Raw genomic sequence first — 22,823 nt, forward strand, 5'->3', positions numbered from 1 at the left:
GACTCAGAGACATTGAGTAACCAGCCCAAACCAACAGGACCTTGTGTCTCTAATGTCATTCAACTTTTCAAGATTCCACACAGCCTAGGATCCTGTTCCAGAGTTACACTGTCTGCAGGAGGTTTCTCAGGGGAACCCAGCACTCTGCGGGTATATTAAATGCTCTTTGAGCCAAGAGGGGCTGAAGCGCCACGCTGGGAAGCCCAAGGGCAGGTGTCACATGCAATCTGTTTTACATTAGTCGCCCAGGGTTATTTCGGCCCCGTGATCTCACATGCCCCGTGACATGATGGGATGTGACAGGACCAACCCAGGAGGCCCTACCAACAGCAGAGGAAGCTGGCAGTTGTTTTCATTATTATTATCATTAGAATCAAGTAGCTCTTTTCCACTGAGAGCCACTGCTAATTTCTTAGCCGGATGGTCACTAACACTGGTTAATATATGTGATACAGGGGAATATGGAAACAAGCCTCAGAGTTGGAGCTGGAATAACCAGGACTAAAGTCCACTTAGTCCTAAATGCTTGGGAGTACTGAGGCTCTGTATAAGTCTCTTAACTCTCTAAGTCTCCAGTTTCCTCTTCTCTAAAATATGGGTAACAAAACCATCAACATCACAGGACTACACGAGGATTACCTGGATAATCTGTGTTAAAGCCCATCATCATCATCATCATCAATACTAAAAAGAAAAAGCCTGCTGTCTTCAGTTGCTGCTCTCCTCTATTTCTAGGAAAAGTGAGCTGTAGAACTCTTTATGAGATTCTGCAAACTAAGAATTCAAAGAATTCTGAAACAATACTCCAATTCCGTTGCAAAGAGATGGGTGTTTGGCACAAAATTTTTGGCTTAGACCTAAACCCATGCTATCTACCTCTGGAATAACCTGCACAAAGTGAACTGTTAAGCAGATACCAGAGGCTGCTAACTTTATAGTCTTATGAAAAGGAAAGAATCGTGTGTTTTGAGCTACTAAATTGAAAAGATTTACCTTTCTTTTTTTTTTTTTTTTTGAGACAGAGTCTGGCTCTGTCGCCCAGGCTGGAGTGCAGTGGCCGGATCTCAGCTCACCACAAGCTCCGCCTCCCGGGTTCACGCCATTCTCCTGCCTCAGCCTTCCGAGTAGCTGGGACTACAGGCGCCCGCCACGTCGCCTGGCTAGTTTTTTGTATTTTTTTTTTTTAGTAGAGACGGGGTTTGGACGTGTTAGCCAGGATGGTCTCGATCTCCTGACCTCGTGATCCGCCCATCTCGGCCTCCCAAAGTGCTGGGATTACAGGCTTGAGCCACCGCGCCCGGCCTAAGACTTACCTTTTACAAAGAGAAACAAAACCAAACCCCAGGCAAGTGAGCCTGTCTGAGCTTTAGGTGCCTCATCCATGAAACTGGAACAATTTCATAATTCAAACTACCTTCCTCCTAGGAGTGTTGTGAAGGTTAAGTAAAATAACTCGGTCGGGTGCGGTGGCTCAAGCCTGTAATCCCAGCACTTTGGGAAGCCAAGACGGGCGGATCATGAGGTCAGGAGATCGAGACCATCCTGGCTAACACGGTGAAACCCCGTCTCTACTAAAAAATACAAAAAACTAGCCGGACGAGGTGGCGGGCGCCTGTAGTCCCAGCTACTCCGGAGGCTGAGGCAGGAGAATGACGTAAACCCGGGAGGCGGAGCTTGCAGTGAGCTGAGATCCGGCCACTGCACCCCAGCCTGGGCGACAGAGCAAGACTCCGTCTCAAAAAAAAAAAAAAAAAAGAAAAGAAAAAAAGTAAAATAACTCACATAAAATACTCAGTAAATGTTACGTCCCTCCCTTCCACTCCCCAGCCCAGAGACTTCCTTTATTCTTAATGGGTTCAGTGCAAGAAGGACAAGCTGTGATAGTCTAGGGTTTCTATTGGTGAAGAAGAGGCTGAAGTGGGCTGCTCTGAAATAGCACGAAGCCAGTTTCCCCCGAAGCTCTATGAATCTCCTGAATACAGAATAGGCTGAGAAGCATAACAAGCCCTCAGAGAGACATAAACCAAAGTGGGAGCTCCTGAGATACCCCGTTATCTGCCTACTGCTGAAGACTCTGTATTTTTAATTATAAAAATGCACATTTGCAGTGCTTCTTTGGTTTTTCCATAAGCTTTTGTGCATCCTCTCTCACTTCTGCAGTCCTGGGTGGGCAGAGCAGATGTTACCTGTCTGTTTTGCAGATGAGGATATTGGGACACTGAAAGGCTCTGTGATTAAACTAGGTCACATAGCAAGTCTGTAAATGAACCCTGATGAGAACACAGGTTTTCTGACTTCTAGCCCCCCACCCCACCCGCCCCACCCCGCTTTCTCTGTTGCACCTTATCTGTCATGTTCCTAGGAGAGCGTACATGCTTCCTTTAACTTTAAGGTGTGTTAGCGTAGTAAACTGTGCCATTGGGCCTTGAGGTTCCAAGCTCTTAGATTCCTTTGGTGCATGTGGTAGCGACAACAATCATAATGATTATGTTGAACTGGGGCCTGGGGCCAAATCCAGGCCTGCTGCCTCTTCTGGTGTGAAAGTGACAATATGTTCCTGTCTTATCCTGCTTGTATTTCCTCTGCCATTTACTTGGTTCTCTAAGATCTTGCTACTTCAAGAGGTCACCTGGACATGCAGCGCTGCCACCCCCTACGAGCTTGTTAGAAATGCAAACTCGCAGGCTCCACTACAGCACTTTCAAATCAGAATCTGCATTTTAACATGATCCCCAGGTGATCCAAATGCACACTGAATTTCATAAGCACTGCCCTGAAAAACTAAAAATGTGTTCAATAAACCATCAACACAGAACATGGAAGGTGATAAAACACCCATACTGGCAGTTCAGAGGTGATTCCTGAGTTACTTCGATTGTCCTTTAATCACGGTGTCTGGCACGCAGTAAGCACTACATAAACATTTTTAGAACTAATTGCTGGTTCCTTATTTAAGAAGTTAGTCCGTTTGTAGGGTCTGTTCATCACCCTTCTCTCCTACTGCTCCCTCTTCTGGAGAGTTAAATGAATTTGGACATGTAAAGCACTGGGAACAGTGTCTCGCACAGAGTAAATGCCCAACAAGTGTCCAACATCCTTACTAACAGGCCATGAAGGTAGCTGCCTTCCTAATTGACCACTTTGGCTGTGAGAAGGAATGTGTAACACGGGCCACCTTGGGGCTTTGTGGGAATGCCACTTGGCTGAAGGAATGCAAACTTATCTTAAGAAACAGACAGTCTGAAGCATACTTTGTAATGCATAAAAAAATTATTCCAGTGGATTCCAGGGAAATGATTAAGTGTCCAGGAGAGGTGGGCTGACAGATTATCAGTGTTGGTATGTAAACTATGTTTGGCAGAGTAGCGAAAAGCAAAGCACTTCCTCATATCTGTATCTGCCTCTCGTCTTGCTTTTGATTTGAAGATAAGAGACTCTGGAGTAATGAATCATGGTGGTGGAGAATGGCGTGATGGACAGGCCTCCTGAATCCAGTCAGACAGACACTTCTGGTTCAAAGGTAGCCTTAAGCGTTAATGAGCCTTCACTTGCTAACCACTCCACCCTCCTGCCTTGTTCTTTGCCACTACACTGACTTCGCTCTTGCCATTAAACCATACCTATGAGAGGCTTTCCTGCTATTCTTTCCTTACCCATCCTTTGAAGAACCAGCTCAAATAAATCCCTATTACCAGTGCTTCAGCCCGAGGTCTTTCCTTCCTCACTTATTTGGCAGATAGGTGCTATTTTGTTGTTTAATTTTTTTCCATTTAATTTGCCAAATTACACAAAAATTCCACCAAAGCAGGGATTGCATCTGATATTTCTTTGAACTCCCCATCTCGCCCAACAATGTTCCTCACACTGAAGAGGGTCTCGGCATTTATGGGTTTACTGAGCTATTTTTACAAACAGATAAAAGAAAGACAGGAGATTTCAGATGGATTTCCCATCACTTTTAATAAAAATAACTGCATTTCTATAATGTGAGAAACAAAAGCAGCTTTTAGCATTTTCAGCTGCATTTAAGCTACATTTATTTTGCCTCTGCTAAGCAGATATTTGGTAGTTTTCCTGGATAGTTGAACCACCTTATTTTCTGCTGATTCCTATTAGTATCAGATCATAAGAAGTTTCATATTCCGAGACGAAGTTTTAAGTTATAGATCACCGTGCATCACTAATATTTAGTCAATACTCAATAAGTGCTGACAGCTGTGCTAAATGCTTTAGGCGCATTAATCATTACAGCATGATGACGGCGGCACTATTATGATCCCCAATTGAACGAAGAAACGGGCTCTGGAAGAGTAATTTACTCAAAGACAGAGAGATAGGAAGTAGCGAGGCCAATGGAACCCAATATCTCATCTTCCAAAAGAACCAAGATGCTTACCCATTATGCTCTGCTGTCTCTGTGTAAGTTTCCTCTATCTTGCTGAAAAAATAAAAAGATTATCTAATAAATTAATATAGTTATCTAGTGCAAAAAAAGCCAATTCAATGAACACTGCTCATAGGAAAACTCTACCTTTAGGGCAGTTCAGCCCAGGCTATAAAACACATTCTCTGGGCTGATTTTTGGCATAAAATGTCAAGGACAAAATAAATTTTTTGCTGATTAAAAGAAAAACCTCTCGGTGGCGGCTATTAAATTTTACAGCTGAAGAAAGAGGGCATTCATCGGCATTGGCTCTTTTTGGTCCTTAATCATAATGCCTAAGCTCCTATTAGTTTTAGAAAAACAAAAAGGAATTTTTTTCTCAATGTGTCAATATAATGCACTCCTTCCCAAAACAATGTTAAATAAAAATGAGGCATTTTTTAAAAATGTTTGAAGAGAACCAGTCCTACCCTTTGACCCTGTGCATTGAACCATCATTTCAAAGATGTTTCAAAGCATTTTGGTCCTGTTATTTACCCTCTAGATATTCCTGTCTTTTGTAAGACTTGTCAGTTTTTAAAAAAATCATCAAGATATGCATTAGCATTCATTAATACTGAACTTTCAAGGCTAACTGGTTTTATTTGCTTAGCAAACTTATCTTTTTAAAAAGATAAATGGTTAAAGATATTTCCTCACGCTGGTCATTGTCTCCCAGACACAACACTGCCCACTGATTTTGAGACCCAGATGAGGTCTCAGGACACTCCTCAGAGCCTAGGGCTAGCTATGGAACTGTTCCACACACTCAGCCTCATGCCTCACTACTTGTGTGGGCAGCATTTGGCCCTCTCTCTATTTACACAAACTCCCTAACGGTCTCTGGCACCACTGACGTCTCAGAGGGAGGCACAGTACATAGAGTGTTTCACAAGAAAATCTTTAAACAAAAGGAATTAAAGAAAAGCCCTGTTTAATAGTAAGTTTTTACCAAGCTCCTAAATTCTCGAGAGCATGTGAAATATTAACTTTCCCCAAATGGGAGCACAGAGCTTGCCTTGTTTCAATTCACAGTGTTGGGTCACAAACGCTCTAGAGAGTATCACACCCCATTCTTAAGAACCTACTGAGATTCTTCATAAAGAGTGGTTTAAAAAGCAAAGCATCTGGGCTCAGACAGACCTGCGTTCAAATTCTGGTTTTGACGCTTTCCAAGTCTCATGTACTTCATCTATAAGGTGGAGATCATAGTGGTAACTACCTCATTGCTTTGTTGTGAGATTCCTGTCATATGATGTGCTACTCATAACAAGCATTCAGTGAGTGGTGTGCGTGGAATACAGTCGGCCTTCCACTATTCTGACTCAGGGAGGGATGCTTTGGCAGAAAGTACAACATGGTGAATCTCTAACGTAAATTCCTAAAACTTCTTCCTGTTCCAGGCACCCAAACGCAATCTGGGTCTAGCTTGGTTTACAGCAGGTGCCAGGGCACCCGAGTCAGGGCTAACAACAAGGATGGCCTCAAGGGGGCACTAGACAAGAGTCTGCGAGATGGCAGGTGGTGGTGACGCCTCACTTTGGAACAACAGTTGTCTCCCCAGAGCTGGCTTTCTCATCCTCTCTCCCCATCACTAGGATGGGAGAGCAGCATTAAGAAATTGATCACCACCCTACTGCCTTCAGAAGCTCCCAGATAATCAATCCCAAGGCAGCCATTTTGCTCACCCACATCACTGAGCCTGCAGAGGCCCTGCCATTATGCCATGTGCTTTCCACAAAACAACGTTTGCCTCCACCAGGGTCAGGTGGCAACTCCTCAACTGCCCCACACTTTCCCCTCTACCAACCACAGCCATTTCCTGGGACCAGGGCTCTCCCCATGTGGTCTGCAGCTCCATCCGCCACATCTCCATTTTCCTGGACAGTCACTCTTGATTTCTCATCATATACTCCTTTTGGATAAAGTAAAATGCTGATTGAGATGCAAAAACGATTTAATTTTTAAATTTTGCGTCAATGTCCATGAAACAATAGATCATACAATCTGATTTGAGTCTAGCAATAGGGGATTGGTTGAATAAAATCATGGCAAATTAAATTTAGTGGATGCCTAATCCTGTTTACCATACAATTAAGGGAAAATCGTATTATTTTATAGAATAGAAAAAAAAAATTTAAGAAGTATATGCCCAAAAATGAAAAGTAGTTTTTCTTCGGTTGTAGAATTGCAATTGCTTTTTTTCTTCCTGTTTGCTTATTTGCATCATCTGATGTATCTGTGATAAATTTAATAATTAATTTCTTAAACAAATACCTGTTGAGTACCCGCCAGGTGTCAGGCTTAGACTGAGGCCAAAATTACCCTCATGGAACTCACAGTCCAGTGGAAGAGGAGACATTCATCAGGTAATCACACAAATGTGTAATTATAAACTGGGAGAGGAGCCACAGGGAAAGTATGGTGCACAATGACCAATGTAAGAGGTCATCTGATGTCTTCTGCTGTGAGGCTGGGTTCAGGCAAAGCGTCCCTAAAGAAATAATATGTAATGTCGACTTTAACGAAAGAAGAATTGAAAGCTGAAGGGGAAGGGAGAAGGGCTCACACACAGAGAACAGCAAAGGCCCTGAGGCTGGACCCTGCACAGTAACAGCATAGGAACTGAAAGCAGGCCTGAGCAACTGCAGAGAAAGATAGTGAGACTTGAGCAAAAGTAGGCTGGGGCTTTATAGGAGAAATTGAGGGTTTTGCTCTTTACCCTTAATGCAGTGGGTAACTTCAAGGCAAGAGAGTAAAATGATCCACTTTGGCCATGAGATCACTGGCACCCTGGGCCACTGCCTCCCTTCCCCCTACTCTGTCAATGGCCAAGGAGTTTCAGATGCAGGCCAGGTGGAAGCAGAGGTCTCACATCAGGAGGTGAGACCTTTGAGCTGATCAGAGCACTGTTTTGTCTCTAGGGACTGTTCAGGAACAAAGTGTACAGTCTATGCCTGGGCAAAGGCAAATTACACTGGCACAATGTTCAAAACTCTATTTTATCTCAAAACCTGTAACCAGTGCTTCAGAGAACAAATGGCAGGTGTATTTACATTAAACATGAAACCCATTCATTCTTGTATTTGTGAAGCATGGGGCTCTTTTATTCCTGGTTTCACAGGGGTTTTGTAGTCTGTTATCTCCTATTACCATGTTATTAGGCTTTTCCTCAATCCCTACCACTCCCTTAACCCCTCCTCCGTTCAAACTTTCTCCACAAGTATGTGCCACTTGGTTTTCCACCTTGATGAGCCCTTCTTGAGAAGGCGCCTGGCCCAATGAATGCTCTTTTTATACTCTTCCCTTCCACAACGGTAGCCAGATCAGATGGATCATTTTGCAGTGATTGTTCATGCTAAGAGGAAGCTTGCAAAAATCTGCAAGGGCTGCCTATTCCTTAAATGACCTCAGAGCCAGAGGATATTTCAAGGGAAGAAAAATAGGGTAGAAATGTTTGTTTTCAGTTATAAGCTTTGGGAGTAGCATAAATAGCAGGTTCTGAAGGTCAAGTATGTATAGGGATAAAACAACTGAACCATTCTAGAGTGTTTAGAGAGGTGCCAGGAACAGATTCATGTTTCCCAGAGGGACACTGCAGTGGCCCAGGGGAAAGTTTACATGTATACCTGTAGATGGGGGATCCCACACAGGAGATGCTGGTCTCCGGAGTGGGAGAATTATTCCCTGGCAGGACTGACGCATCCATTACAATATATTTAGTATATTTGGCTCAGGGAGCACCAAGTGCCAATTGTAGCACACCACCCTGGCTTCACACGCATCCACCCCACCTGACCCCCTGTCAATTTTTGTGGCAAAATCAAACATGCTTCCAAACCCAGGGAAGCCGTACTACTCCATGTGAGAACCTCTGTATAAGCATAGCTATCCCTACATGCAGGCTAGCAACTGTCTCCCATCATAGAAGACCAAGGATGGGGGGCAGAGGGTGGGAGATGTTATGGGCTCTAAGTCCTTGGTAACAGTCCTGTAACTAAGAGAGCCTTAGTCTCATACCCTTCTCTCTGCTGCAGTCTTCTTGCACCCCCCTAAGCCTTTATTCATGTAGTTTCTGCCATTCCCTCTTCTCTAAGTCTGCTATAAAAACCCTGCCCACTCCTCAAGGTGCAGGGAAGGAAAGCTGTCTCCACAAAGCCTCTTTATTGCTCTCCAAACACTTTCTATGTGCACCCTTCTTAGAGCCTGTATCCCACCTTAGGCTGTACACCAGCTGGCAGTGACTTACCTCCAGCCCGGATTAGAAGCTTTGACAGCAAAGACCATGTCTCCCTCACGTCTGCATTGCTCACAGGCCCAGCAAAATGGTGACATGGGTTGAGATGGTGGAGTCAGAACTCGGTTTAATGTAACTTTGCCACTTACTATTTAATGTGGCCACGGGCAGCCCACTTCTTAACCTCTTAGAGACTCAGTTTTCGTATCTTTAAAAGGAAGACAACTATAATACCTACCTTCAAATGGTTTTTGTGAGGATTTGATGAGAACATACCAAGCACAACGATGTATTCAATAAAGGGTAGCTATGAACACACTGGTACAGTGCTTTGCAATTAACAAATGACTTTCACACTTGTTGTCTTGTATGATCCTGTGCCAGTGAACTCAGGAGCCTCTCCCAGACCCCATCTGCTCCCCCAAGCTGTGAGCGTCAATTCTAACAGCGTCCATCGGCCAAGTCACATGGAAGCAACAGAGAAGAGAGACTGATTCTGCCTTGGGGAGAGATGAAGCAGAAATAGGGGTGGAGGGGTACAGATTTAAACCAATTTTTTTAAATGGCTGATTACACTGATCACTTCTGAACTGGTTCTTGAAGGAGGGTTTAGAGTTTGCCAAACAGAGAAGAGGATTCTAAGGGTCATGTGTGTACACAAAAGATTTGGTGTTTGGCCAGGTTAATAGAATGATCTGGAAAGATAAATTGGGATCAGACTTTAGAAAGCCCAAGAGTCATCCAAAGGGATTTGAACTGTCTTCTTCCTACCTCGACTTACAGGTTCTCAGATTTGCGTAACAGCTCCCGCCTCTTCTTTCTGGAGGTCTTCTGATTGCTGGCATGAGCTGAAATACTGGGGACGGCCACAGCCTGAACTCAGCAGCACCCTGCAGCCTGCTACTTTCTCTGTCCTTCTGCCTCCCTCTCCGCTAGGAAGTGAAGCCACACCACAAACCAGGCACGCAGGGTTCCCATCCCTTCACTTTCCTAGGCTGGGCCACACTTGATCATTCTTGAAGTCATCACAGCCCTGTGGGTCTGTACTTGAAATTTCACATATAATTTGTCACAGCTAGAAAGCCTGTTTCTAATAAAACATTTTCCTCTGTGCTTCACCTTCCTGAATACTCAAGTTCAGCTCAGGGTTCTGGTTATTCAGCCGGTGCTGAAAAGGAGAAAGCAAGAGCTAGTGAAGTCTAACAATTTTTTTTTTTATCTTAAAACTTAAAAAAAAAAAAAAAAACACTAATGCAGCATCCCAAACTTAGCCATCTCTTTTACACACCTAACCTAGAGCTACTGACATAGGCACAGGAACTTCTGATATTTGTTCACAGAAGAAACAACCAGAACCTTCCCTGAATTTGAGGCTGCACTGCTAGGGAAGGCTCCCCGGGAGAGGCTGGCATTCACAGAGCCACCGTGTGAGGACAGCCTTTTAAACTGCAGACAATAAGGTGCTCATCGTGTGTAAAAAGCCATTAAAAACCTCCAGTGCGAATCACCTTGGTCATGCCATCCTCCCGAGTTTATTATTGTCTCTCCCCTGCTCTTATCCAAACAGCCTGGACAGCTTGTTTACGGAGGGCTCTAGAGCAGCCTCGTAGCAAGGGAGGTGATGACAGAATCACAGGGTGCTGTGGCCACACTGAGCGCAGCTAAGAAAATCTCAGGGGGAGGCCGTGGGACAAGCAAGGGAATGCCTTTCAGTCCAAAATAAGTCTGTCCAGAAAGGTACAGCTGGTTGATGAGTAGTTACTCAGTAAATACGTGTAGAATGAATAATGAAAGAACCATCTGAATCTACAGCAACTAGTGAAAGGTTTGAGCAAGAAATAAGCCAAATTCTTCCCAAAATATACAGCATATCCCCAATTTTATCCCCCCTCCTCCCAAGAAATCTGTTTTTGTTTCCAAGGTTGAGTACAGAGATCACACTCACCGAGAACTTTTGTTTAAAATATTTAAGATTTATTTTTCTCCCAGAAAAAACATGTGAGAAATATAGAAGAAAAACTTGCAACCCAAAGGGCAATGTATATTACACATGTCTATTCTACATTAATATATGCATATTTTGTGTTTCTTTAATAAAATTTGAGATCTTGTTAGAGATAGTTTTGTATCCTACATTTATACACTATACCCTTTATCAAGCATAGAAAAATCAAGAAGCTACATTTTCTTCACCTACCAGAAGTAAAACCACACTGCATTCCTAAAGGTAGAGGCTTTTTTTTTTTTTCCTAGAGATACAACAGCTTTTAAAGAGAGGGGGAAAATAAAAATAAATGGCCCCCAAGCAAAGATAGGGAAGATGTAGTGTCACTATCAGCAACCCCCCCGCCAAGTTTGCCCATTTCTTATCTGAAGTGCTTCTCCTCACACCCAAAGTTAATTTGTTTTGTTAATCTCAACTAAGATAAAGGATATCTGTGTCTCCCATGACTGCTGGAAGATTTCTCCTCCTCTGCCCTTCCATGGCCACAGTCCAACTCAAAAGAACAGGGAGAAGAGAAGCACAAGTATCAGATGAGAACAGCCCGTATCATTCCCTCCCTTTAAAAGGTCCACAGCTTTCCTCAAACTAAAACAAGGCAACCCAGCCTCTTAGCCCAACAGTGTCAAGGATACAACTCCGGCTGAATGTTCTGCTTAACTCTGTCTCCCCAGCCCTATAATGTAAGATGCCAGTCACAGCCAACATCATACCATTGTATTTTTGCATTGTTTTGCCTTTGTACATGTTATCTATCCTTCCTACCCCTCCTGAAGAACTCCTACTCATCCTTCAAGACCCGATCCAAATGGCAATAGCTCTGCCTTTCTCCACTTCCCTCAAACAGACCCCTGTGCTCTCATAGCGTTTTGTAAATGCTGCATTTAGAGCGGTTTCTCCTTGCATTATAATAAACTTTATCTTCCCTCAATGGAGTATATGAAACTCTGAGAGTAGAGATCAGGGACCATGTCTTTTTTTTTTTGGAGACAAGGTGTCACTCTGTTGAACAGGCTGGAGTGCAATGGTACCATCATGACTTGCTGCAGCCTTGAGTTTCTGGGTTCAAGTGATCTTCCCACCTCAGCCCCCAGAGTAGCTGGGACTACAGACACGTGCCACCATGCTCAGCTAACTAGTCTTATTATTATTATTATTATTATTATTTGTAAAGATGGGGGTCTCACTATGTTTCTCAGGTTAGTCTCAAACTTCTGGGCTGGAATTACAGGTGGCAGCCACTGTCCAAAGCGCTGGAATTACAGGTGGCAGCCACTGTCCCTGACCCAGGACCACATTTTAATTAGTCTTTGTACACCCACACAGCACCCCCACACATGTGGCATGGGATGGGGCTTCCAGAAATGTTTGCTGAATGAGTAGAAAATCCAGTGTCATCTTCATGGCCAAAGCCTGACACATACAGCTTGAGAAGGAAGGAATTCCTTCCCCATGCCCCTCAGCATATCTCTTGTACAGGTCCAAGTGTTCCTGTTAATGCTTTACGGCTTAAACTTTTTATTCCTTCAGTTTTTTGTTTCTTCTTTTCCCTGGAACAAGAGTCTTAGTGATTTCACTAGTACAAATAACATAATGACACAATACTACAACTAACAGTATCTCCTATCTACAGCTGTCCTCAACCTTTTTGGCACCGAGGACCAATTTCATGAAAGACAGCTTTTCTGTAGACCAGGGTTGTGGGTGGCGGGGATGGTTTCGGGATCTATTCTACCTCGGATCATCAGGCACTAGTTAGATTCTCATAAGGATCACACAGCTTAGGTCCCTGGTATGCCCAGTTCACAATAGGGTTTGCGCTTCTGTGATAATCTAATGCTGATCTGACAGGAGGCAGAGCTCAGGTAATAACGCTCGCTCACCTGCCACTCACCTTCTGCTGTGAGGCTTGGTTCCTAACTAGCTCTGGACAGATGTTGGGGTTGGGGACCCCTGTACTAACAGATAGAGTATCATTCTAATGCCCAGAACAACACCTGTAAGAGGCAGTCATTGTTATGTCCATGTCACAGATGAGAACACTGAGACATGAGGAGATAAAGCCACACCACAGAAATGAGTAACAGTCAAGGTTCAAACCTAGCCCTGTTTAACTCCAGAGGTTATCCTTCAAGGCTCCTCATTAAAGAATTGAGGCCACAGTTTATTGTCCAAGCATCATGGCGAAGGAGAGGTTCAAAGTGTCTATCATTTGATTCCTGTTCCATCAGATACCTGAAGGCCAGGCAATGAGCAAAGAATCTTCCTGCAGTTCTCAAGTTGGAGAGAGAGGGAGTCAATAACAATGACTCACACAAAAATCATTTATTTTTCTCTGACACAAAAAAACAAAACTGTTACATAGAATGCAGCCCAGGGCTGCTGAGAAGGGATGTGGCCACATCTTTTTTCAGGGCGTCACTCTTCAACCCACTGCACTACAAAGGCTGGACGCATGTCCCTGTCATGCTGAACCTCTGGCTTGGAACGTCTACTTCGACAGGCATTCGTGCAGTGGCCTGAGTGCAAGGCAGTCTGGGAGTCATATGGATGAACCAGAAAGAGCCCAGACCTCACAGACATGACTTAGTATCTGGAGGACGGTATCAGGAAGAACACAAATGGTCATGCAGGAGCACACCAGGATAAAGGTCCCAACACGGGGCTATGGGGCCATAGGAGGTTAGTTAACTGGTTCAGGGATCAGGAAAAGCTTTCTGGAGGGGACAGGCCTCAAAAGTGACACTAGATTTCAAGAGGCAAAGACTGGAACTCAGAACTCTCAGTCCTTAGGTCCACTGTCTCATCCCCTTTCGTCCCTGTAAGGCACTGGACACAGCCTTGCTTCACCAGTCCGGCCTTCATTGACCCCTCTCTTCTTGGTTTCTGTTTAAACCAGCCAGTGAGCCCTTTCTGTGAATACAGGCCATGAGCTCTGCCTGAACAGTGTCCATTGTACAAACAAGGACATTGTCTTGGTCAGTAATTTGTCCATATATAAATTGTGTTTCCAGCATTTGTTCTTTGTTACATGGGCATCTTGTGCAACCCACCATAATTGACTCAGCTAGCTGAAAAGTTCACCAACCACCTCATCATTCAAAGAGTTCAGCCAGTACCTGCTAAATGTAGCACTGTTAGAGAGTGCAGAGATGTACAAGACAGCATCCCCGGCCTTGAGAAACAAAAGGAAACCCTGTGAATACGGCTTCATAGATGAAGTGCACTGAATTATATAATATATTAAGTGCCTTGTTAAGAGAATGTTAATCAGCACGAGAGGTCCCGTCCCTTGAGACTAGTTTCTCCCTGTTTTCCTCACTCTCCCACACACTTCCAGGCCAGGAAGCACAGTGTAAAATTCCTTCATATTAGAGAACCGACCATATTTTTTTTGCAGCACGCCAAACAACTCAAAGATTGTTCAAACCCTTTGAATGCTTTAAAATAAGCCCAGGAAGTGAGACTGAGGCGAATAAACAACTGCAGATCACTTTCTAGCATTTCCAACATATTTATTTCATTTTCTCTGTGGTCTCATGTAGCAGTTACTCACACTGATTGACTTTATATATTTTAAAAAAAGAAAACTGGAATAAAGCTGACCCAGATGTGTACACTGCCTCACCCTGAGAAAATGTGTGCAGACTTCAAAACTTCACGCACTTGAAAGGCAGCTGGAGGAAGAGACTGGATGGACTGAGGTTTCTATCTGAGAGTCTTCAACTACAGCACAAAGGTCAAGTTGAGGGTAAAATAGCTATGATGACCTGTATCTCACCTAAACAACCCGACTGTGTCTTCTTCTTGAGGACACGCAGGTAGAGAGAGGCACAGAGTGGCTTCAAGGAATCCTTTAATTCACCTATCACCAAATGGCATCTGAAGATAACCTCAATATACTACTTTTCTTCAAGTGCATCCAGATTCTGTTGTAATTAATAAAATCCACATTCACTAAAAGCTATTGCATTTTTGTTTGTAAGTACTTACTGAACAGAGATACTATAAATGTAATGACCATCAGCTCAGTTTCCTAAGTTTAAAAAGGAAAAAAAAGAAGCTGAAGAAAAGTATTTGTGCTCAAGCTTTATCAGGGCAGGGGTGGGGATCCCCGGGTGGAAAGCAGGTGGGCAGGGGGCAGGGGGAGGTGAGGTAGGAATCGAAAGAGAGCAAATATAGAGTTGTGCATTAGTTACTAAGCTGTCACAACTTCACAGGAAAGTGCCGGTTTGCTGGATCGCCAAGACAAAGGCTTTATGGAAACCACATATGGGTCAGAGCAGTCTCCTGTGCTTCTATCTCCCCTTGGCCAAGGCTCACCTGTGGGCCTTAACTCCCTGCACTTCCGCATTGTATCAGTAGCTCTGGAGAGCCACTGGAGACACCACTTCCTACTCCCTGGCATATTCTTCATCTGAGTCCTGGCGTGGTGGGAGAAGTCAGGGCTTTCATGGTAGGAGCCGGATCACGCCTGGCTGCTGGCACTGCTGGGCTCTGCCGCACCAGGAGTTATGCAGACTGAGCTGCAGTTTTCCCCTGGGGAATGAGGTAGTACAAGGTGGCAGGAACAACTTTCTAGCAAAATTCAGCAAGAGGCAGGCAGGATAAGCCTATCTGGGGAGAAATCTAGGTCCCATACAACTCTCTGTGGGCAATCCATCATGTTTTGTTAGTAAAGATGGGTTCTCAACAGTATGTGCAAATTAAGAACATTCTGGTGAATACACATTCAAATACATATAAAGACATAAATGGGGGAGTGAAGAGGTTAAGACACCAAAATGTTAACACTGATAATCACCAGCATATGAACATATTTCTCTTTTGCACATCTGTATTTTGCCTGTATAATAAAATAATAAACTTCTGTTTACCAAAGAAAAATAGGCCCTCATATAAAAAGATGTTGGGAATCACAGATCTGAGCTTGTGGGTCACGAAGGAACCAGCATTTCTGTATCCTGTTTCCAGCTGTGACCTCATCTTTTGCTTTGCCACTCCTCATTCATAAACAAAATGCTCTGGCACTGCAGAGGGAGCTTGCTTCAGGGGGAGACATGTGTGTTTTGCAGGGAAAGACGTGAGTATGTAACCCATATCTGACAACTCTTGGCTATATGACCTCAGCAAATCCAGCCTTCAGTTTCCTTATCTGTGAATTGGGGGTGATAACAGACTTGCCGCATGGAATTGTTCTGAGGAGCAAGTGAGTGTAATTATATAAATCGAAGTGCTCTGGAAGCAACCGTGCATTATCTCTGCATTAGATCATATTATTATAAAGGACTAAGGAAGATCAGAAAAGTTTCAGATGCAGAATAATATAGATTTTGGATATGAAAGGATTTTTGGATTCATAAATAAGACTGAGGAGCAATAAAGCAGATTTCTTTCTCTAGCTTTGGTATCAGGACAAAGAGAACTGCCTGAGACCTAAGATTTGCCAGTAACTCACCTGGGCCCTGGGATAAGTCACTGCCCAGGACTCGAACACATGTTTTCACCTTTCAAATGACTAATTACATTGAAATCCATGGCCAAGAAGTATTTCAAGTTCTAGTAACCTCCTACTAAGAATTTAATCTAAACTTTAGCAACTCTGTACGCTGCTAGGCACAGAAACTATTCTTCCAGTAAACTAAGGCTTAAGAGGGGATTCAAAGGCTCAGTGGATTTTAGAAGTAGAAGGGACTATAGCTCTAAATTTCACATTTTATACAGGAGAAAACCAAAGCCCAGTCACCTACACGGCACGACCTACTCAATGTCACATATCTGGTTTGTGGAAAAGCTATCTTTTTAAATAATAAAATAACAGCTACCACTTAAGTGGAATGTGCCTGGCAAGCACTGAACACTTAGCACAGTTGGCTTCATTTCATCTTTAAAATAACCCCAGGGGGTGGGAATCAATGGCCCCTTTACAGAGAAGGAAACTGAGGCTCAGAAAGCTTAAGCAATTTGCCTGGGGTCACACAACAGAATCGCCAGCTGGCTGCCCAAGCCCCATGCTCATTATTTGCCAGACTCTACCTGCAAGAACATCACCAAGTCCCTGTCCAACGTGCTGCTCCCACACCATACTCCTGGGCAAAATACTGTAACAACCACTCTCAGCCTAGAATGTCCTAGCCTCTGAGACACGACAGATGTTCCAGCATCATGAGACCCAGAGTATGTGGGGGCAAAAGCTATGGAGAGAGCTGCCCATAATCTGAGCAGTTTAATGTTTTGCCTTTTAAACCATTTTACCTTCTCTTCTCCCAAATCCAGCCAACGAACAACAGTTAAATAAATATTCATTTCTGGGGAGATCATTTTGTTTTCCTCCTGGTCTTTCCTGAATTGATTTTCACAACTTTTCTCTCCTGCCTTGGCTCTGGATAAAGTAATATTGAAGCATTCACTTTGCTTTGTATTTGGCAAACTTAGGACTTTTCTTTTGACAAAAAAAAAAATAAAGTTTCACGTGTAACAAAAGAGGATCTTCGGATTTGTACATATGCCTCAGTGGTGAGCAAAATGGAGAATGGTATTTCAGAACCTTAAAATAAAACTAAAGCACATATGTTCTGTAAAAAGCATTGTTTGACAAGATCAAATTACCCCAAGAGAGGGAACTGATTTCACTAACTGCCTCTCTTGCACATCTGAATCTCCCCCATGAATCTGGCGGAGAGGGTGGGGGTGAAAGGGGTTAAACCCCACCCAGATGCACCTGGGTAATTACCCTCTGGACACTTACTAAGGAGCAGACTGCAGCGCTTAACCTTGAGCAGGCACAGGAGGGGTTACAGGAACTGACACAGCTGGATTTGCATTGAAGAAAAATCCATGGAACAGGCCTGAATAGCCACAAGCTGTGCAAGATTCTTGGAAAGGTCATTCGCAGGCGTACATAAAATGTCTTTTACAAACACACACATACACACACACAAATCTTGATAGCACGTGTGCTTCTGAGGTAAAACCAGATGTTTACAAAATGATCCTTGCTTTCTACAAAAGAGGACACAGGAGGAGAGAGCACTGCTGTAATCAATACCAAAGCATAGGACTTCGGGTTATCAGGACCCGTATCTATGAGGCTGAGGGCGTGTAAGAACAGGCAGTTGACTCTGAAACGTTCACAGAGGTGGATGATTTTTCATCTAGTTTGTTTTGGTTAGTGCCTTGGAGCAAGGCCTCAAAACAATCCCATTTTCCAAGATCTGTTCTTCCCCATATTATAAGCATGTTGTATTTCACCTTTGCTTATAAAATGTCTATAGGAAATAACAAGAATACAGATTACCTAAAAACTTTCTAAATGGAACAATTTGATCACATTTAGCTAATTATCAGTAATAATTATAATATTCCCTGATCTATGAAGTCCCAATAACCTTAAGTACATTATTTTATGTTGATTATTATCAAGTTAAGTAACTAAAAATTCCTGTTACTTGAAGAATTGAGCTATAAATCACAGCAAAATTTTCTCATTTTTCTTATGAGACTATTTGGTTGTTTATGATTTTTTAATTCAGTTCCTTTTTTCTAATTTTAAGTTAGACTCTTATCTGCACCTTCTTTTTCCTAAGGTCCAGCCAGAACATCAACAGGATGAGCTTTTCCATGATGGTGCATGTCTATTACCATGTATGCTTTGCCATGACCCAAACAACAGATTATAGATACCTTGTGACAGCTTTTTCCATCCTCAACTTGACTAGTGTTTTCACATTTTGTTATCTTAAAAACTACATCCGTTTCCACATGCTATATGCCAATTAATACAAACTTGTATACCCTTTGTTTCATTGCCATCTGCATTAGAAAGTTGATTAGTTTTCTTCACATAAAGAGGAACTTAAAGCATAAGGAAGAAAATTAAAACTCATAATCCCATCACCTGATTTTTAAAACTTGTTAATATCCCGGGTATATTAAGGTTTGTAGTGAGGCAAAATATTTGAGAATATTAAAAAAGCTAAAAAGCATAATTTTTAAAAAATACCTTTAAATCCCATGGCTTCAGAGATTCCTAGTTCAACTGCACTATTGAATCCAGAAGGTTAGGCGATTTATTTTCTTCGCCAGTGAGTGGCTCCATCAGTCTCCCAATCTGCCCTCCATGTTCTCTGCACTAAGACAAACTCCCCTCCACTACTCTCTTGCCTCTGAAGCAGTATGGCTGAGTGAGTGGGTGACATAGGATAGGGCCCAGAGAAGACTCTTAACAACGGGAAGGATGAGGAGCTGTAACAACCAGGAGCTAAGATATCAGCTTGGGTGTACGATCCAACGAGGAGCCAGTTAAAATGCAGGTTAAGGCATAGGCTGATATGCTAGGGCTGCTATAACCAAGTGCCATAGACTCAAACAACAGGAATTTGTCTCACAATTCTGGAAGCTAGGAGTCTGAGATCAAGATGTCAGCAGGGTGGATTCCTCTGAAGTTTCTCTCCTTGGCTTGCAGATGGCTGTCTTCTGTCTTCTCCTTGCATCTTCACATGGTCTTTCTTCTGTGGGGATGAGTTTCCTAATCTCCTCTTCTTACAAGGACAACAGTCAAATAGGATTAGGGCTCACCCTAATGACTTCATCTTAACTTAATCTGTTTAACCGCCCCATCTTAAAATACAGTCTCTTCCTAAGGAATTGGGCTTAGGCCTTCAATATACAAATTTAAAGAGAAGGAGGAAGGGACACACCTCAATTCATAACAGGCTGGTTTAAAGTTGCTGTTAGTCTGGTTAGATTTGGAGGCTTGGGACTAAATGAATTGAGAAGTCCAGACACAAGCTGGCAAAGGAAAAACTGCCAGGTCTGTGAAGCACAGGGGCCACCTTACATCCTGGGGAAATCCTGAGGAAAAGAGCATGGGACTGTGAGTCAAGCGATGACTATTCCAACTCTGCCAACATCTGGCTGTGAGACCTTGAGCAAGACCCTTGTTTCTCTGGGCCTCAGTTTCCTCCTCTATAACATAGGCGCACAATGTCAGTTTAAAACGAATCACTAGATGATGTCTACATTCTCTAGAAACCCCGTAATCCACAAAAAGCACACAACACTCAGATTCTACTTCCTGTATCATCGCAATCTTGTCACACTCTTCCCTAGAAACTTGCATTCTTCAGCTCCACCATGGGGGTCCCCTGAACTGATGCCCCTGACCTGGCCCCACTTCCCTACCATTCCCTGACTGTTCTCCCCTTCTATCAATGTCTAGAAAAATCTTTCCCTTCCCTGCCATATCCCCCATTCTCAAGACTCTGCTCAAATTCAGCCTCCTTCATAAAACCTTTCCTAAGCAGAGGTGTCTCCCTTGTATTGTTTGTTTTTATCTTTTACTGGAGACCTGTCTTTCTCCCTAGTCTCACAATTATTTTGTTTCTTATAACTATCTACATAGATTCTTGAGTAAAATAGAGTATCTCAAGTATGCTACCTGTTGCGTAAGAAAAAAAGGGAATGAGAAAATATATCTATATATAAAAATGTATATCTATATATTATATAAGTATATAGATATATATAGTTATGTTTATATGTGTTTATATATCTATATAGTTATATAATCTGTGCACATTTTGCAAAAGCAAACATAGGAAAGTTAAACCAGAAACAAATGAGACTGAGCACCTATGGGCATGGGGTGAGCAGGAATGAGGTAGAATGATGGGAGGGTGGAAAGGAGCAGAAGGAAGATGAGAGGGACGTGTCTTTGAGTATTTCCTTCTGTATTGTTCTGGCTTCTAAAACATATGAATGTTCCACATATAAGCAGACAAACACATAAATAAAATCAGTGAAGTGGGTAAGAAATAAACCTAAAATGGAAGACAAACTAAATGAACCCAACTGTATTTCAAATGAATGACATCATCAAGAGGGAGTGGAAGGGAGAAATATTCCTAGCACTCCAACCTGAACTTCAACTAAAGAAAATACACTTTAATCTGAACCTGGGTCTGTGAAGATTTAATGAAGAAAAGGCAGGGAGGGTGCATTCAAAAAAGTTAACTAACTGCTGATTAAGTTTATTTCTCAGCTGATAGGACAGAGATTAGTAGACTCCTACCTGATATCCAGCCCCCGCTTTTCCCCTGTCTTAACAGAACCCTGATTTTATTGGGGCAGCAATGTGCTCAGCTAAAAGACTTTTTCCAGCCTCCCTTGCAGCTGAGGGTGGTCATGTGACATGGTTTTGGCATGTGAGATGGACTGGGAAGTGACTAGGTAGGGTTTCTGAGCAAGCTTTTGAAAGAGGGCTGATTCCGCTGGTGCCTACACTTTGCCCGCCTCATTCTTCTAACAAAAACATGGACGTGAGGCAAAAGGAGGATCAGCAACCTTATGACTACAGATGAGAAGCACACACTAAGGATGATTGGGGGAAAGAGAAAAGGTGTCTGGGTCCCAGAAGACATTATGGGATGGAAATGTCCATTTCCATGGAAATGTCTACTGCCTATCTCCTCCTTTTATTACATGAGAAAATTAGAGAATGAGTTTTAGGAACTCTCCATAACTTATTATGCCAATACTTTTCAGGTGTCTGAACTCACAGCTGAATGCAGATTGTAACACAGCTGTGGCTAGTGATGGAGCTAGATTTACAATCCACATCTTTTGGCCAGGCAATGGTGGCTCATGCCTGCAATCTCAGCACTTTGGGAGGCTGAGGCAGGAGGACTGCTGAAGCCAGGAGTTTGAGACCAGCCTTGGAAACCTGGTGGGTCCTTGTCTCTACAATAAGTAAATTTAAAAAAAAAAAATAGCTGGGCATGATGGCATGTGTCTATGGTCCCAACTATTCAGGAGGCTGAGGTGGGAGGATTGCTCAAGCTTGGGAGGTCGAGGCTGCAGTATGTCATGATTGAGCTACTGCCCTCCTGCCTGGGCAACAGAGCAAGACTCTCTCAAAAAAAAAAAAAAAAGTCTGTTATTTTCTACTAGGGTCTGATCAAATTAAGGTTCAGAAGTTTCCCTGGTTACTGATAATTCCACTAATTCACATGAAACTATGAATTACATTTAAAATGTTGCATATGACAATTCTTCCTTCTTTTCTATTTAATGGCTATGAACAAAGAATTTCTTAAAGCTAAAGATAAGCTCTTTTCCTATTATCTGCAGACTTAGACTGAATATCTTCAAAAAAGCCTTGAAGTTCAACCATCGAAAATATAACTTAAATATATCATGGTTTGGACGTTCCAATATCACCATAAAAAAAGATATTTCCTTATTCCCAAGTTCATACGCAACCTTCCTCCACTATACTGTATTGCAGTATTTAGAGTCCTGTATCCTTTGTTTACTCTTTATCCATATGTCTTAGGATAAATAAAGAAACAGAACATAGTATCTTTGTTTATTTATCTTTCTCACTAGCTTGCTAGCTTCTTGAGGTCAGGGCCTATCTAGTTTGTACACTAGCTAGCACAATCTCCATCTAAAGGGAGTTGTATTCATTAATATACGATGGAAGGAAGTATGTATAACCTGTACAGAATAGGTTATGCTGGACCCCAGAAAAGCAAAAGACATAATTAAAAGGGCTAATGTTGTGTCCTTTAAGAAAAAAAAATTAATAAAGAGAGGTTTTATTCTACAAACAGGAAAGTATGTATCTGGGTGTTTGGTGGTTTTTTTTTTTTTTTTTTTTCCAAATTAAATTTACTCAGAATCAAATTCTGTTCACTGATTTAGGACAAAATCTCTAAAGATATCATTAGAATCTGAAAAGTGAGATTAACTTACACTGAGTTCATTTGGCTAGAAATCCCAAAACACATCAAGGAACACTCCAGGCCCTTGAGCACAGTGCTATTACACTGCTATTACAGTTCCAGGCATGGAATCCTGACTTAGCGAAAGTGTATAAACTGGGGATAGTGGGGAACCAGACAACAACTCCCAAGGCCAAGTGTAAAACTGCTGTGGCATAACCTCTGCACATCTGTAGGTGATTGGTGGTTCAGAAACATTGTCAGGACAGAGCTCTGCTGGCCGTAGAACCTCCAGGAAATAAACACATGTCAAGTGTGAATCAGCACCATTCCCCAAACCAGGAAGACCCTGTTCTCATGCACTATGTAAGTCTTCTAAACACCAGTGCTCATTCAGCACATATGTCTGCTAGCTTACAGTGGGCCAGGCCAGGT

At 42.8% G+C, this 22,823-nt stretch overlaps 1 protein-coding gene across 7 annotated transcripts in view; it reads right to left on the reverse strand.

Annotated features, from left to right (window-relative positions):
* LOC105495194 (receptor tyrosine kinase like orphan receptor 1) overlaps nucleotides 1–22,823 on the reverse strand; it is a 410,216-nt gene that overhangs the window by 256,906 nt on the left and 130,487 nt on the right. For 5 of the 7 annotated variants that reach the window (XM_011764488.3, XM_011764487.3, XM_011764486.3 and 2 more), the window contains exon 1: nucleotides 640–1,137. The exons of 1 other annotated variant lie outside the window; for it this stretch is intronic. Coding sequence is in view for 1 of the 6 variants with exons in the window: in XM_011764483.3 (XP_011762785.1) it covers nucleotides 640–679 (40 nt within the window). In the remaining 5 variants the exon portion in view is untranslated. Of the gene's footprint in view, nucleotides 1–639; nucleotides 1,140–22,823 lie in introns of those variants that run through there. One more of the 7 variants, XM_011764483.3, reaches the window with a different exon arrangement.

The sequence above is a fragment of the Macaca nemestrina genome, chromosome 1, assembly GCF_043159975.1.
Source record: "Macaca nemestrina isolate mMacNem1 chromosome 1, mMacNem.hap1, whole genome shotgun sequence".
NCBI classification, from domain to species: domain Eukaryota; kingdom Metazoa; phylum Chordata; class Mammalia; order Primates; family Cercopithecidae; genus Macaca; species Macaca nemestrina.